At 40.6% G+C, this 15,635-nt stretch overlaps 1 protein-coding gene across 4 annotated transcripts in view; it reads left to right on the top strand.

Moving 5' to 3' along the window:
* Positions 1-2,603: 2,603 nt before the first annotated feature.
* Positions 2,604-15,635, top strand: part of LOC110493942 (bridging integrator 2) — a 34,194-nt gene continuing 21,162 nt past the window's right edge. The window contains exons 1-4 of one of the 4 annotated variants that reach the window (XM_036949962.1): positions 2,604-2,966; positions 5,119-5,199; positions 8,883-8,937; positions 10,869-10,963. In XM_036949962.1, the coding sequence (XP_036805857.1) occupies positions 2,874-2,966; positions 5,119-5,199; positions 8,883-8,937; positions 10,869-10,963 (324 nt within the window). In that variant the 5' untranslated portion in view covers positions 2,604-2,873. Of the gene's footprint in view, positions 2,967-5,118; positions 5,200-8,882; positions 8,938-10,129; positions 10,281-10,581; positions 10,606-10,868; positions 10,964-15,635 lie in introns of those variants that run through there. The other 3 variants (XM_036949961.1, XM_036949963.1, XM_036949964.1) reach the window with 3 other exon arrangements.

Here is a 15,635-nt window from a genome sequence, read left to right on the forward strand (position 1 = left end):
CCAACTGGCAAGTGTCTTCATTGATATTTTCAACCGCTCCCTGACAGTCTGTAATACCTACATGTTTCAAGCAAACCACCATAGTCCCTGTGCCTAAGGAAGCCAAGGTAACCTGCCTAAATGATTATCGTCCCGTAGCACTCACGTCGGTAGCCATGAAGTGCTTTGAAAGGCTGGTCATGGCTCACATCAAGAGCATCATCCCAGATACCCTAGATCCACTCCAATTCGCATAACGCCCCAACAGAGCCACAGATGACGCAATCTCAATCGCACTCCACACTGCCCTTTCCCACCTGGACGAAAGGAACACCTATGTGAGAATGCTGTTCATTGACTACAGCTCAGCGTTCAACACCATATTTCCCACGAAGCTCATCACTAAGCTAAGGACCCTGGGACTAACCAACTCCCTCTGCAACTGGATCCTGGACTTCCTGACAGTCCACCCCCAGGTGTTAAGGGTAGGCAACAACACGTCTGCCCCTGATCCCCAACACTGGGGCCCAGTGAAGAGGGCATGACAAAACCTTTTCCCCCTCGGGAGACTGAAAAGATTTGGCATGAGTCCCTAGATCCTCAAAAAGTTCTACAGCTGCACCATCGAGAGCATCCTGACCGGTTGCATCACCGTCTGGTATGGCAACTGCTCGGCATCTGACCGTAAGGCGCTACAGAGGGTAGTGCGTATGGCCCAGTACATCACTGGGGCCAAGCTTCCTGCAATCCAGGACACAGTGTCAGAGGAAAGCCCATAAAATTGTCAGAGACTCCAGTCCCCCAAGTCATAGACTGTCGTGCGTTAGCAGAGAAAACAATCGTTACCAGAGTGCCAAGTCTAGGACCAAAAGGCTCCTTAACAGCTTCTACCCCCAAGCCATAAGACTGCTGAACAATTAATCAAATGGCCACCGGACTATTGCATTGCCCCCCCCCCCCCCCCATTTGTTTGTACACTGCTGCTACTCGCTGTTTATTATCTATGCAGTGTGGCACTGGTAACCCTTGTAAATAGCCTCATTATTGTTATGTGATTGTGTTACTTTTTATAATTTTTGGTAAATATTTTCTTAACTCTTCTTGAACTGCACTGTTGGTTAAGGGCTTGTAAGTAAACATTTCACGGTAAGGTCTACACTTGTTGTATTCGGCGCATGTGACAAATAAAGTTTGATTTGATTGGCAAAAGATACCAAAGATGGTGGATAACTGAAGATGGGTCACTTCGGCGGTTTACCATTAAAAACAATTGTCAGTTCCAGTATACTTAATAACTGAATATATCTCCCATAGACACCAATGCAATAGCAGTTGGGTCTGGTCTTAGATCATTGACTTTCATAGACCAGAAAAAAAAAACAATACAGAAAAAAACATTGAATGGCTATCCATCCACATCATTTGATGCTGCCGCTTTTTACAGCAAAATGTAACAAAAAATTAAGGTATCATATTTCTCAGGTGAGTATTCACAGAGGAAGAGGCAAATGGCGAAGGTTGATTCTACCCTAAGTCTGACCATGCAGATGTTAAGCAGAACAAGTAAGGAGGTTTTGTATGGGGGGCAATGAGTGTCGAATTTGTTCAAGATAAAAGTGAATTCCAACAGTATTTTGATAGGTGAGGAATATTTTATTAAATTTAAGTTTTATAATGGTAGGTTGTTACGAGTATATTGATGTTTTCTACAAAAGATAAATTGGCCAGATTCGTCTGCCAGGGTTTTCCAAACTTGGTCCTGGGGACCCCAAGGGGTGTGTCACGATCGTCGTAAGGAGCGGACCAAAATGCAGCGTAGTATGTGTTCATGATGAATTTTTAATTAAAGAAAGCACTGAACACTGAATACAAACTATACAAAACAATAAACAAATCACAACCGTGCCACTATAATGAGACCTATGCTGACAAGCAACTAACATAGACAATCCCCCACAACCCAAAATGACAAAACAGGCTACCTAAATATGGCTCCCAATCAGAGACAACAACTAACACCTGCCTCTGATTGAGAACCATATCAGGCCAAACACAGAAACAGACAAACTAGACATCCAACATAGAATGCCCACTCAGATCACACCCTGACCAAACAAAACATAGAAACATACAAAGCAAACTATGGTCAGGGTGTGACAGGGTGCACGTTTTTGTTTTTTGCCCTAGCACTACACAGCTGATCCAAATAATCAACTAATCATCGAGCTTTGATTATTTGAATCAGCTGTGTAGTGCTCGGCCAAAAATATAAACTTGCACCCCTTGGGGTCCCAGCACAGTTTTGGAAAGACTGGGCTAGAATATTCCCTCCCACCTGCCTTACGCCGATGCAGATACGTATTTACAGTTATAGCGGACAACCATCTTGTCAATATAATAAATCATATTTTGTATTCATCCTGCAATCTACCTTGACGATGGTATGATTAACATGATGAGTTAAGTGTAGGCTTTATCCTGTGGAAGCGATTTCTTGAATATTGTACAAAATAAAATACTAATTTAAACACTCATTACAAAGACCGCCCCCCCCCCCCCCCCCCCGGCCGCAGGGTAATTTACTGACTCGTTTACAAGTTTCAACAAGAGGGTGGAACATGTGTTTCATGATGTCTATCGACTGATTTTGAGGAAAGCTAGTGTCCGTTTAACTGCAAGACAAGCTTTTTTAACACGGCCGACACAAATGTTACATGGGTATAGCAAAGTCATGTGTGTGTGTGTGTGTGTGTGTGTGGGAGAGAGAGAGTCCTGTCTGACATTTGTACCGACTCTTCTGCTCTCCACCCCTAAGTACTTCAACAAAGATATAAGCACCAGAGCAGTGATTTCACAAGAGGAAGCAGTAGCAGACCAGAGTGAGAGAAGAAACTATGGCAGAGAACAAGATGGGGCAAAACATTGGGGCTGGGGCTGGAATTCTTGCCAAACGAGTACAAAAGTCATTGAATCGTGCTCAGGAAAAGGTAAGCAACAAGTTAGTGAACCGTGATATCTCTATGTTATCCTGAAATCAAGATTGCCACAATTCATTAGGCTACCCTACAACTACGAGCTTAGTCATTCGGGCTACTTGGAACTTAATGACGCTTAACTGTTGTTGGCCAGGGCCCGGTTTCCCAAAAAGCATCTTCAGGCTAAGTTCATTGTTAGAACCATAAGATGAACTTAGTTTTAAGATGCTTTGGGAAACCAGGCCCTGTTTATGTATTTTGGTCAGTGTGGAGGAACCTACTCTGAAAAGAGTTTACCAAGCTACCAATTAGTTCACACCAAAAGCAGTTAAGTTACACTAAAGCTACCACTACAAAAAATATAGTTTACTTAACTAAAGTTACTGTGAAAAAGTAGTTCACTACATCCAAACTACTTTGTGAAAAATGATCATATATAGATCAGAACTGTCAGACTATAAATTGCAAGAACAGATCAATTTGGGGTCATATGTTAACAGAATGTGTGATTTATCCTATTAAACACAATAATTATGTTTCAAGTGAGAATTAGGCAGGTTTGATGCCGAAAAATAAAGGAAATTATTGCCAACTTCACACTCATATTTTCTTTTCTTTTTGCAAAAAAAGTTGTGTGTAGTTCCAGTAGGAAAAAAGTAATTAACTACTGAAAACACTACCTAGATTTGAATTTAGTTGAATTACCACCAAGCTACTGCAAAATGTAGTTAAATTATTAGTTGAACTACATGATATTGGTAACAGTAGGCCTACGTTGTCCACTACAGTAATACAATTTCTTCAGACAGTCTCTCCATTGAAGCTGACTGTTGGTGTGTTCTTTACCACCGACACTGACAGACCAAAACAATTGATGACTTGTGTAAGGGCTTTAGACAGGTTTGAAGAATCATAATCTACTGAATGTAGTTGATGTTGATATCTCAATGACCCCCAGGTTAATTCCTCAAAAGACAAAAAAAAAAAAACAGTTTAAATAATATTCCATTGACGTTTTATTGTGAACTAGCCTATATCAAGTTAGTTGTCTATCCCAACAGAAAACATCCACATTAATGTTGTGCTCATCTGTTAATGCCATTTTGTTGATGTTGCTTGTGCAGCTGCATGTGGACACAAAATCTTTCACTTCCTGCCTCTGCATACACTTCCTCTCTCTCACTGCTCTTACTCGGTGGCTTTGTGGTTCACTTGGCCTTGGTGCTGGCATACTGCTCTGCTAGTTTCACTTTGCTGCTGAAACCAACAACAAAAAAGGACAGGGAGCATGGTTTGAAATGTCTGTCAGATGAAATCGGTTCAATTGTGCCCATGTTCCATCCTATCATTTGGGGTCAACAACATATGTCCTTTTTGGAAAGGGGAATAATATAAATTTTGTTGGCCTGGGTTTGGAAAATAGTGAATGTTACACCAGTAAGTTACGATAGTTGTTTAGAATCATTATGGAATACAGTGTAGGGCCTAGATACTGTAAGTATCATGAAGGACATGAACCACCCGAACCACGGCCTGTTCACCCCGCTATCATTCCGAAGGCGAGGTCAGTACAGGTGCATCAAAGCTGGGACCGAGAGACTGAAAAACAGCTTCTATCTCAAGGCCATCAAACTGTTAAATGGCCATCACTAGCCGGCTACCACCCAGTTACTCAACTCTGCACCTTTAAGGCTGCTGCCCTTTATACATAGTCTTGGAATGACTGGCCACTTTAATAATGGGACTCTAGTCACTTTAATACTGGAACACTAGTCACTTTAATAATGTTTACATCCTGCTTTACTCATATCATGTATATACTGTATTCTACTGTATTTTAGTCAATGCCACTATGATATATCTCGTCCTAATATTTATATATTTCTTAATTCCATTCTTTTAATTTTAGATTTGTGTATTGTTGTGAAATGTTAGATACTACAGCACTGTTGTAGCTAGGAACACAAGCATTTTGCTACCCCCGCAATATCATCCTCTAAATATGTGTATGTGACCAATACATTTGAATTGAAGGGTGATTGTCAGTACCTCACGCAGGTCAACCTGAACAACGGTACAATACCTACAGTATTATAGAGTCATGCCCATTAATGTTGATTGAATGAAAGCTGTGGATATATCAACCATTTTTGTCCTGTCATAGGTCATGCAGAAGCTGGGGAAGAACATGGAGACTAAAGATGAACAGTTTGAGCAGTACTCCCAGAACCTTCTCAAACAACAGGTACCGATGAAGAAAAGCTCAATGTCATGCTGTTTCTGTCTCCCATGGTGAACTGCAACACTGATGCAATAGGTGTTTGTATCGATAAGCCCACTTTTTTGTAACATGCTGTACTAGGCCTATATGAGTCATACTGACTGTTACTGTTGCTTGCTCAAGCCTCTCCATCCCCTAAAGGCCTTCCCACACTGTGCGTCGGATGCAGTCTTTATTACATGTCACATGTCACACTGTGCGATGTATTCAAATTCAAATCTTGATTATGAACCTGGTCAGATTGTACGACTTGTTTCAGTTATTTCGTCACATTCTGCGATTGTCTTGCATTGCAATGATACTTCAGCAAAGTAGGCTACATCAACTGCGTCAACTGGGCGTATCAAGCATGGCATCGAAAGAACGACAACACACCAGAAAGGTGTCATTGTCGGCAGTGTTCCTCCGATTGGTCAGTCACCCCAATCCCTGGTGACTCATATGAGCTCGTAACACTAGCCAAACTCCACGATAAAAGCTCAACATTTCTGACACTTTCAGAACTTTGTCGGAGCTTACAACACACAGAGTGGTACATAATCATCAGATCTATATATACCCTGTCATACCGAACGAGAGAAGACGTCAGACAATCGTTTATGACCAAAGAACTTGCCCACGACGTGGACATTTTGTCTGGGACAGCAAAGCCGTGGGACAGCAAAGCCATTACTGTTTTTGTGTTCACATAGAAATGTCCTCAGATAGATTCAGCTTGTACAGTGCATTTGGAAAGCATTCAGACCCCATCACTTTTTCCACATTGTTACGTTATAGCCTTATTCTAAAATGTTTTCCTCATCAATCTACACACAATACCCCATAATGACAAAGCAAAAACAGTTTTTTTAGGAATAAAATAAATCACAGCGATCACATTTTACAGAAGTATTCAGACCCTTTACTCAGTACTTTGTTATAGCACCTTTGGCAGCGATTACAACCTTGAGTCTTCTGAGGTATGACGCACACCTGTATAATGGAGTTTCTCCCATTCTTCTCTGCAGATCCTCTCAAGCTCTGTCAGGTTGAATGGGGAGCATCGCTGCACAGCGATTTTCAGGTCTCTCCAGAGATGTTCAAGTCCAGATTCTGGCTGGGCCACTCAAGGACGTTCAGAGACTCCTGCGTCGTCTTGGCTGTGTGCTTAGGGTCGTTGTCCTGTTGGAAGGTGAACCTTCACCTCAGTGTGAGGTCCTGAGTGCTCTGGAGCAGGTTTTCATCAAGGAGCTCTCTTTACTTTGCTCCATTTATATATACTTTCATAGAACAGTCCCTGACGCTGAAAAACATCCCCACAACATGATGCTGCCACCACCATGTTTCACCTTAGGGATGGTGCCAGGTTTCCTACAGAAGTGACACACTTATTCAGGCCAAAGAGTTCAATCTTGGTTTCATCAGACCAGAGTCTTGTTTCTCATGGTCTGAGAGTCCTTTACGCGCCTTTTGGCAAACTCCAAGCGGGCTGTCGTATCTTTAACTGGGGAGTGGCTTCTATCTCGCCACTCAACAATAACGTCATGATTGGTGGAGTGCTACAGAGATGGTTGTCCTTCTGGAAGGTTCTCCCATCTCCACAGAGGAACTCTGGAGCTCTGTCAGAGTGACCACCGGATTCTTGGTCACCACGCTCACCAAGGCCCTTCTCCCTGACTGCTTAGGCTGCCAGCTCTAGGAAGAGTCTTGGTGGTTCCAAACTTCTTCCATTTAAGAATGATGGAGGCCACTGTGTTCTTGGGGACGTTCAATGCTGCAGAAGTGTTTCGGTACCCTTCCACAGATCTGTGCTTCTACCACAATCCTGTCTTGGAGCTCTACAGACAATTCCTTTGACCTCATGGCTTGGTTTTCGATCTGACATGCACTGTCAACTACGGGACCTTATCAAATCATGTCCAATCAATTGAATTTACCACAGGTGGACTCCAATCAAGTTGTAGAAACATTTCAAGGATTATCAATGGGAAAAGGATGCATCTGAGCTCAATTTGGAGTCTCATAGCAAAGGATCTGAACTCTTGTGTCAATAAGGTATTTTGTTTTTTTTTATGCATTAATAAAAACCTGGCCCAGCATCGTCCGTGTTAGGGCTTTGCCGGGGTAGGCTGTCATGGTAAATAATATTTTTTTCTTAACTAACTTAAAGGTTAAATAAAGATTAAATATATATACAATTTATAATATTTTTTTTTAAAGAGCGACTGACGCTAAAAAGATACTTCTTGTTTGGAAAATGGTTGATGTGCCATTGATATAAGTCAAACATTTATTCTAGTGTCAAAATTGACTACAAAGTGTGAATGGGTTCATTTTGGTCATAAAGTAGTCTTGTCTAAAAATTTGATTTGGGAGAAGATAGGAATAAAATGAAGGGTACTATAACAGTTTTCTGTGGGTTGGTCTTATTTTAATCCTGCCCACAGCTGTCAGCACCCAAGTAACCTGATCATAATGCCCATGGTCAATTTGGTTTGACATTTGATATCCCTATTGGGCTTAGGGATCATCAGGAAATTACACAATGTACACGGGACAATATTTTATAGGTCAATATCTCCAAATGTTAATGACTTAGAAATCTTAAACCAACTATAAATTGTAAAAGTTCATATATAAATATTGACAGCATTGAATGAGACATGAAAATATTGTCCCATTTACATTGTAATTTATTGACGGTCCCTGACTATCCCCAGAGATTGGCAAATTTGTTTTGACTTTGGATAGCCTCTCTTCCCACCTACGAGCACACACGAGACACCCACATCAAACCTTACCCCAAAACCAACTCAAGTTTGAATTCAGTCATGGCTGCTAGCATTTAATTAACCAAACAATGGCCACCCAACCTGGTTTCAGAGCATTTTGTATTATTCTGTACGTAAATCTGAGACACTCCATTTTGTATATGTTATTCCATTTAGTATATGTTAGGTATGGTTACATAAGACAGATGGTTACTTAAGGCTAAAATGGTGGGGAAGGGGGTGGATGGATGGGTGTATATCCATCTCATCATGGTCAATGTGAGCTAATTAGCAACTTTTTAACTACTTAGCATGTTAGCTAACCCTTCCCCTAACCATAACCCTTTAACCTAACTCCTAAACTTAACCCTAACCCCAAGCCTACCTAACATTAGCGAACTAGCAAATGTTAGCCACCTAGACAGAATTCATACCATATCATACATTTTGAAAATTGGTAACATAATACGAATTGTAAAAAATGGAGTGTCTTGGATTTCCGTGGAGAATAATATGAAATGCTCTGAGACCAGGTTGGGCCACTATGCCTTGCGTAAAACAATATACTCCTAATTCAAAATTTTATTTTTTTGTCGTTAGTTTCTCTGGCTCCTTGAAGCATCAAAATATAAATAAAAAGGTCATCCTTGTTCGAAAAGGACAGTGTCACTTTTAAAACACATACTGTACATTCTTTACTGTTATTGTTTGTGGTATGATTGTACATCTTGAATTGTGAAGATCCTGGTGTCTTTGTCTTTCAGTGTTTTTGGAGATGTATCCTCTGTAAAGGTGACGTCAACTACTGGAATGAGTCTTTGATTGATGGATGCTCTCACTGTAAGAAATGTACTATAACAACTCCCTCATTGAATCTTCTGTCTTTTCAACCAACAGAATGATGGGGGAAGACTATTCAAAGAAGTCCAAGCGTACTTCCGCGCAGTGAAAGGTAGGAGCTATTTCATCTCACTCCATAGCAGAGGTTTCTCATGGGCACAGGAGCACCTACGGTTCTGATTAGTCTAATCAAATCAATTACATAACTGGTGGCTTAATTTAAGTTGTTAAACAACAAAACTGGCAAAACAGGCAGGGTTGGCTTAGAATGTTGACAAATGTTATCCAATTTTTATTGAACACATAAATATATTTGCACAATGAGCACTTGTCTCTCAAATACATTGTTACAGTTGTTGGTTAGCTAACTAGCACATTTTTTGCCATATTACCATTGAAATGAAATCAGTCAAAACACCTTAAAATGAGACATGGTATCAAGAACAAGATGAAACTAGCTGAAACGAGCCACTTGTGATTCCCTACAAGGTAGTTTCTTGTCATTGTTGCTAGCTATCTGGCGATCCAGAATTACAACTCACAGACCTCTGCCCCATTAAGGCTTCCGTATTGTTTTCATGATGTTGTCTGCTAACCCATCTGTAGATTCAATACTTATCTTTAGTGTTGTCCTGTGCATTTAGGCAGTTCAGGCTGCCATATTCATATTCAGGTCCAAACCAAATATCTATATTCTTTGTGTAGTCATGGCCACAAGATCAGAAATCTTTACCCTATTATTTTTTTCCCCTTTTGGCTTTGACGTAGTTGTAGGCCTATATTATGTACAGTAATGTGTTAAATTTGACACATTGGTCCAAGTCTCTTTTTGTAAACTGACCATACTTTCAAATCCTCTCTGGTGGCATGAGGGAGAAAGTAAAGAGGGAAGTGAATTCCATCTATTATTAGATGTTTTGTTGTTGTTGCAATGCTGTCTATACTGTCAATTTAGAAAAGCAAAGAACTGAGGGCCATTAAAAAAGGCAGACTCGGCAAATGAATGTATTATTGATTTGAGAGAGAAATTATTGTGTTAGTATTGTTTGTTTTTAGTGCAACGGTTTGCCACTTCAAATGAAGCCCATGTTGTTTTGACCTTGCTTAGGTGTAGCCGAATCAGAATTGTGCCTACCAAAACGTTATCTTAACGTTCTTTCCATTACGATTTCTGTCATGCCAGGTTGTATTTATTAGGTCTACACTTGACACTTACCTGTGATTTCTGCTATCAGAATACGAAGATCGCATTGAAAAGACGGGTCTGATTTTGGAGGTGGTCAGGGATGGATTGTGTGCGGATTTCTCCTGTCTTGATGTAATCAAGCTACCGAAAGTGTATACAGTGGGCGATGTCATCAGCACCCCTCCCACAAGTCTCCAAAAAAGTTGTATTTTGGGACCGAGGCAACTTTTCGTTATAACGTCGGAGGAAATATATTCCAAGTCTGTGAGGAAAGTGTTTGCTGGACTCAAATGCTAGCCAGCTAACTAATATTTAGAACATAATGTTTGTCTGGCTAGAGTTATGCTAATCCGTTTGCAATCACTTTAGTATTGCTTGCTGGCTAGCTAGCTACAGAAGTTAGCTGCCTAGTTAGCTACTGCCAATTGTGTTGTTATCATATTTAACCTATTCCACCGTTGGTAGACTGCATACTGGCATTTGAATATAGCGCGGGAAAAGGGAATCCGGAAACACTGGACACGTTAGACACATTAAAATGTAGACTCATGACGCCTTCGGAACTATGATCAGAATACTAAAGCTGCATAAACTGTGAGGTCTAGACACAGCCTTATTAGTGTACACCGTAGCAAAATGTTTTGCTGCAGAAAATAAGAGTTTCTTTTTAGACAACTTCATGTAGTCCCACCTTGTTTGGTAGTGAATACTACCCTTGACCGTGTCTAGGCACTACATCCCCAGACACTGTCCCCTAGACTAGTTAACAAGTGATCTGATAGGCAAGTGGTGTTATCTACACACAAACTTTTTTTTATGGCAAATGCAGTCAATTTTCCTTCTGTCCTTCTCTACAGTGATGCATGAGACATCCAAGCGACTGTCCCAGACGTTAAGAGACGTCTACGAACCTGACTGGCAGGGAGGAGAGGACCTGTCTGTCATCATGGAGGTGGGCCACAGCTGGGTATTTTGTTGTGATCTATAGTAGGGATGGGTGCGGTTATTCGAATATCCAAACAGATGTTAGTATTAGATCACTTGGGAGAGTATTCATTTGAGAGAAAAAATATAGGTATATTTTTAACAATGAAAAGGCTTTGTCAAAATGTTTATAAAACTGACATTGCTACATAACCTACAAGGATAGACCATTATATATATCTTTTTTATAATACCTGTAGCATTCACACGTGTAGCTTGTTACTCTCGGTCAATCAAATTGCCGTTACAGTCACAGGCTTCATGTGTAGCAAGTGAAGTGGGCATATTTAGAATCAATGCAAAATGGAATTAAAATGACAGAATTACGTTGGCTAAATGAGAAAACGTGTAGCAATCTTTATATGTACCACAGAAGAACCAAGAAATAAAGAGTGACACCTCAGCTGTCTTTTTGGGCTTTTATGTAGATCTGCAATGGTATTATGAAAAGACAGGACAGGAATACTTCAGTCTTCAATGCACCATCTGACAGGTTGTTCTATAGAGGAGGGTCGTGAGCTGACTATCATTAATGTGATGACTGCTATTTATCGAATAAATACCTACTATGTTTGATTAATTTAATTGAGTAATAATTATATAACAATTAACTCATTAGGAGTTGTTTACAGAGTTACTATCTCCCAACTTAAACTCTAAAGATGATCTAAATATTTCTTACATCAATAAGTCAATTATGAATTACTTCCTCATATCAGTCTCACTCTGAATGTTGTTGACTTCGTAAATCTGCACGAACCCTAACCTAAGTGATGAATCAGCGATACACATATTGACTTAATTATGTATTTACTAATTAACTAAATAATCACACAGAAATACAGAAACACACACACACGGTATAGGTTATGGTTACTAACACAATGCAATGAAAACAGTCCCTAGTGGACTAACCTGATATGATGGCTTGTTACACAATGGAAAGAGGATGGGGAAAGATAAAGCGCGGGAGAGACAAAGATGGTGAACTTATCGTACATACATTTGGAAACTACTTTCACTCTAAATATGAATATTTAGCACCCTAATAACCACTCATTCGGATTAGGAATGCAACATATATTTACTCGTAGATGTCTTTCTCTGTCATCTCTCTGTTGAAATCACTCGGTCCATCAATGGGGAGTATTTGGATTTAAGTCTCTAGTTGTCCACCAGAGGTCACAATGTCCTTTTGTTCTGGAGTGTTCTGAGAATGGATCCTTCAGGTTTACCACACAGTGGTGAGAGGGTTCTGTCTTCCCGTCTTTGGTCAATTTTCCTGGACTACTTTACATGCAGAGCTGCAGACTGTGCATGTTTTGGTCTAGTCTTCACCTTCTTCACTCGTCGAGAGTATGAGGGCCTTACCATTTTCTGGTCTTGTAGTTTTAACCATTTCAACGTGTGGACCACATTCTCACGTTCTCTGGACTGTATGGAAATTCTCAGCGAGTCCTTTTAAGCACTCTGGCCTTGGAGGGTGTTCCATCCTGTTGACACAATGTCTGTGCTCACGTGGGCGTGGTTATGACTGGGCTCAGGTTTATATGAAAAGCCATCATCTCATTTAAAGGCTTAAATCACATTTCTATCTTTTCAAAAATAGTTAATCATATAATCTAAATCTGATATGCACATTGTGAAAGCTCTTAAAGTTACGATGTTTCCTTTATAACGTCTTTCTGATCATGTTAATGACATCACAAAATATACATGAATTTTCCATATTCCATCTATCATCATTCCCAACATTCTTTGTTAGAAATATTGTTTCATTATCCACTTTTGGATGTTGGAGTTTTGGCGGCAAAGTCTCTGTGTAACAAAGGATTTTCAGTGTTCCATTTCTGCAGAGTGGGGGAGAGTTTCTGCAAGGTATTTATGTCATAAAACAGGCCAAACTCCCCCCTCTCCTCTCCTGTGGGAGGGTCTGGCTATCCTCAAATCTTTGCCGAGCTGACGGCTCCATTTGATCCTCACAAAGGAGAGACAGTCATGACTGGAGCATGAAGAAAAGTGAAACAAATATTCTGTCTCACATCTCTTAATACATTGCTAGGTGCTTTCAGTGTTGACAGTATTAAAATACAGCTCATGTACAAAAACACTGTAATACAGACAAGCTACAAAGTGAAATTATTTATTTAACTTTGTGGACTTCTACACAGGATTAATCTGTGAAACATACCTTTCTCTCTGTGTTTTCTCAGACTGAGGAGAACGGGAGCTACGGGTAGTACCAGGGTGTTAGAAGGTTCCGTAAGCACCCAGGTTTAATGAAATAAAAACCGAAGATGTTAATATCATCCAGCTACTGTAGCTGCCAACTTAACATCATCATGCAGTACCAGTAGCACAACAAATGAAAATATAAACCAAAATCAAAGTTCCTGGCGGTCATAGCGATCTGATTCACTCATCTGTCTGAACTTGGAACATTCCTGTTAGCGGGCTTGGGCCACTGACCCTTAACCTGGATGTTCTGTTCTGTGTTGTGTACTGTTCTAATAATTTGAAGTTTGATGGAATAACCATTTTAACTCTCCTACAGAAGTAGGCTACAATGATCAATCAACAGGTCTGCTGTTGTTTCATATGAATGTAGTTGTTGTAGACATGTACGGGGCCTTAATTAGCCTTGCTACTTTAGCTAGCTAGCTGGCTAACTTACCTCGCTACTGTAGCTAGCTAAATTCTTTACAACGATTTGATGCGGTCAAGATGGGCTCTACCAGATGGTATGATAGATAACCTATGACATCAACAAGTTTGTCTAACTAGAGTGAGTCGGTTTGTCTACTTTCTACCTCTCCCTAACGACCACACACACTGGCACCTCCTCGTCCTCTCTCGCCTCTCCCCCACCCGAAACAAGCACCTGCTATCTTGAGTAGCTCAAGCAAGTTTCCATTGAAGTTTCCCCCGCAAAATGTTTTCTTTAAAACACATGTATTTCTACTATCCAGATATCCTAAAAAATATCATGATATATTTGAATAGTGAAATCATTTCAAATGTCCAACTCTAGACTATAGTGAGAATCCTGATTAACAATGATTCTATTGACAGAAACATTTGTTTGAGATTTAAAATAACAGTGGAGCCTACAAGAATACCAGTGTGTTGACCAGAATTTCATTTTGAAAGAGGGGTGCTTTTTAATTTTTTTTATTTATTCATTCATACCAAAGAAGTGAAAGAAAAAAACAGTACAGATAAACAAACTGGTAAAAACGGTGTGCAGGTGTTGTAAGCCCACATTTTGTTACGTTACAGCCTTATTCTAAAATGTATTAAATAGTTTTCCCTCATCAATCTACACACAAAACCCCAAAACTGTTTTTTAGAAAGATTTTTTTTCTTCACATGTACGTATTCATGTACGCATTCAGACCCTTTGCGCAGTACTTTGTTGAAGCACCTTTGGAAGCGATTACAGCCTCGAGTCTTCTTGGGTATAAGGCTAAAAGCTCGGCACACCTGTATTTGGGGAGTTTCTCCCATTCTTCTCTGCAGATCCTCTCAAGCTCTGTAAGGTTGGATGGGGTGCGTCACTGCAGAGCTATTTTCAGGTCTCTACAGAGATCGATCAGACATGATTTCAAGTCTGGGCTCTGGCTAGGCCACTCAAGGACATTCAGAGAATTGTCCTGAAGTCACTTCTACATTGTCTTGGCTGTGTGCTTAGGGTCGTTGTCCTGTTGGAAGGTGAGGTCCTGAGCACTCTGGAGCAGGTTTTCATCAAGGATCTCTCTGTACTTTGCTCCATTAATCTTTCCCTCAATCCTGACTAGTCTCCCAGTCCCTGCCGCTGAAAAACATCCCCACAGCATGATGCTACCACCACCATGCTTCACCGTAGAAATGGTGCCAGATTTCCTCCAGAAGCGAAGCTTGGCATTCAGGCCAAAGAGTTCAATCTTGGTTTCATGGTCCGAGAGTCCTTTAGGATCCTTTAGACTGTCATGTGCCTTTTACTGAGGAGTGGCTTCCATCTGGCCACTCTACCATAAAGGCCTGATTGGTAGAGTGCTGCAGAGAAGGTTGTCCTTTTGGAAGGTTCTCCCATCTCCACAGAGGAACTCTGGAGCTCTGTCAGAGTGACTATCGGGTTCCTGGTCACCTCCCTGACCAAGGCCCTTCTCCCCCGATTGCTCAGGTGGGTGGACGGCCAGCTCTAGGAAGAGTCTTGTTGGTTCCAAACTTCTTCCATTTAAGAACGATGGAGGCCACTGTGTTCTTGGGAACCTTCAATGCTGAAGACATTTTTTGGTACCCTTCCCCAGATCTGTGCCTCATCACAATCCTGTCCTGGAGCTCAATGGACAATTCCTTCTACCTCATGGCTTGGTTTTTGCTCTGATTTAAACTGTCAACTGTGGGACCTTATTTAGATGTGTGTGCCTTTCCAAATCATGTCCAATCTATTGAATTTACCACAGGTGGACTCCAATCAAGTTGTAGAAATATCTCAAGGAGGATCAATGAAAACAGGATGCACCTGAGCTCAATTTCGAAACTCATAGCAAAAGGTCGGAAAACTTATGTAAATACGTTTTCAAAAAATGTTTATATGTAAATGTGCAAATATTTCTAAAAACCTGTTTTCGATTTGTCATTATCAGTTATTGTATGTA

This window comes from Oncorhynchus mykiss, chromosome 17 (assembly GCF_013265735.2).
Source record: "Oncorhynchus mykiss isolate Arlee chromosome 17, USDA_OmykA_1.1, whole genome shotgun sequence".
Taxonomy (NCBI): Eukaryota; Metazoa; Chordata; class Actinopteri; order Salmoniformes; family Salmonidae; genus Oncorhynchus; species Oncorhynchus mykiss.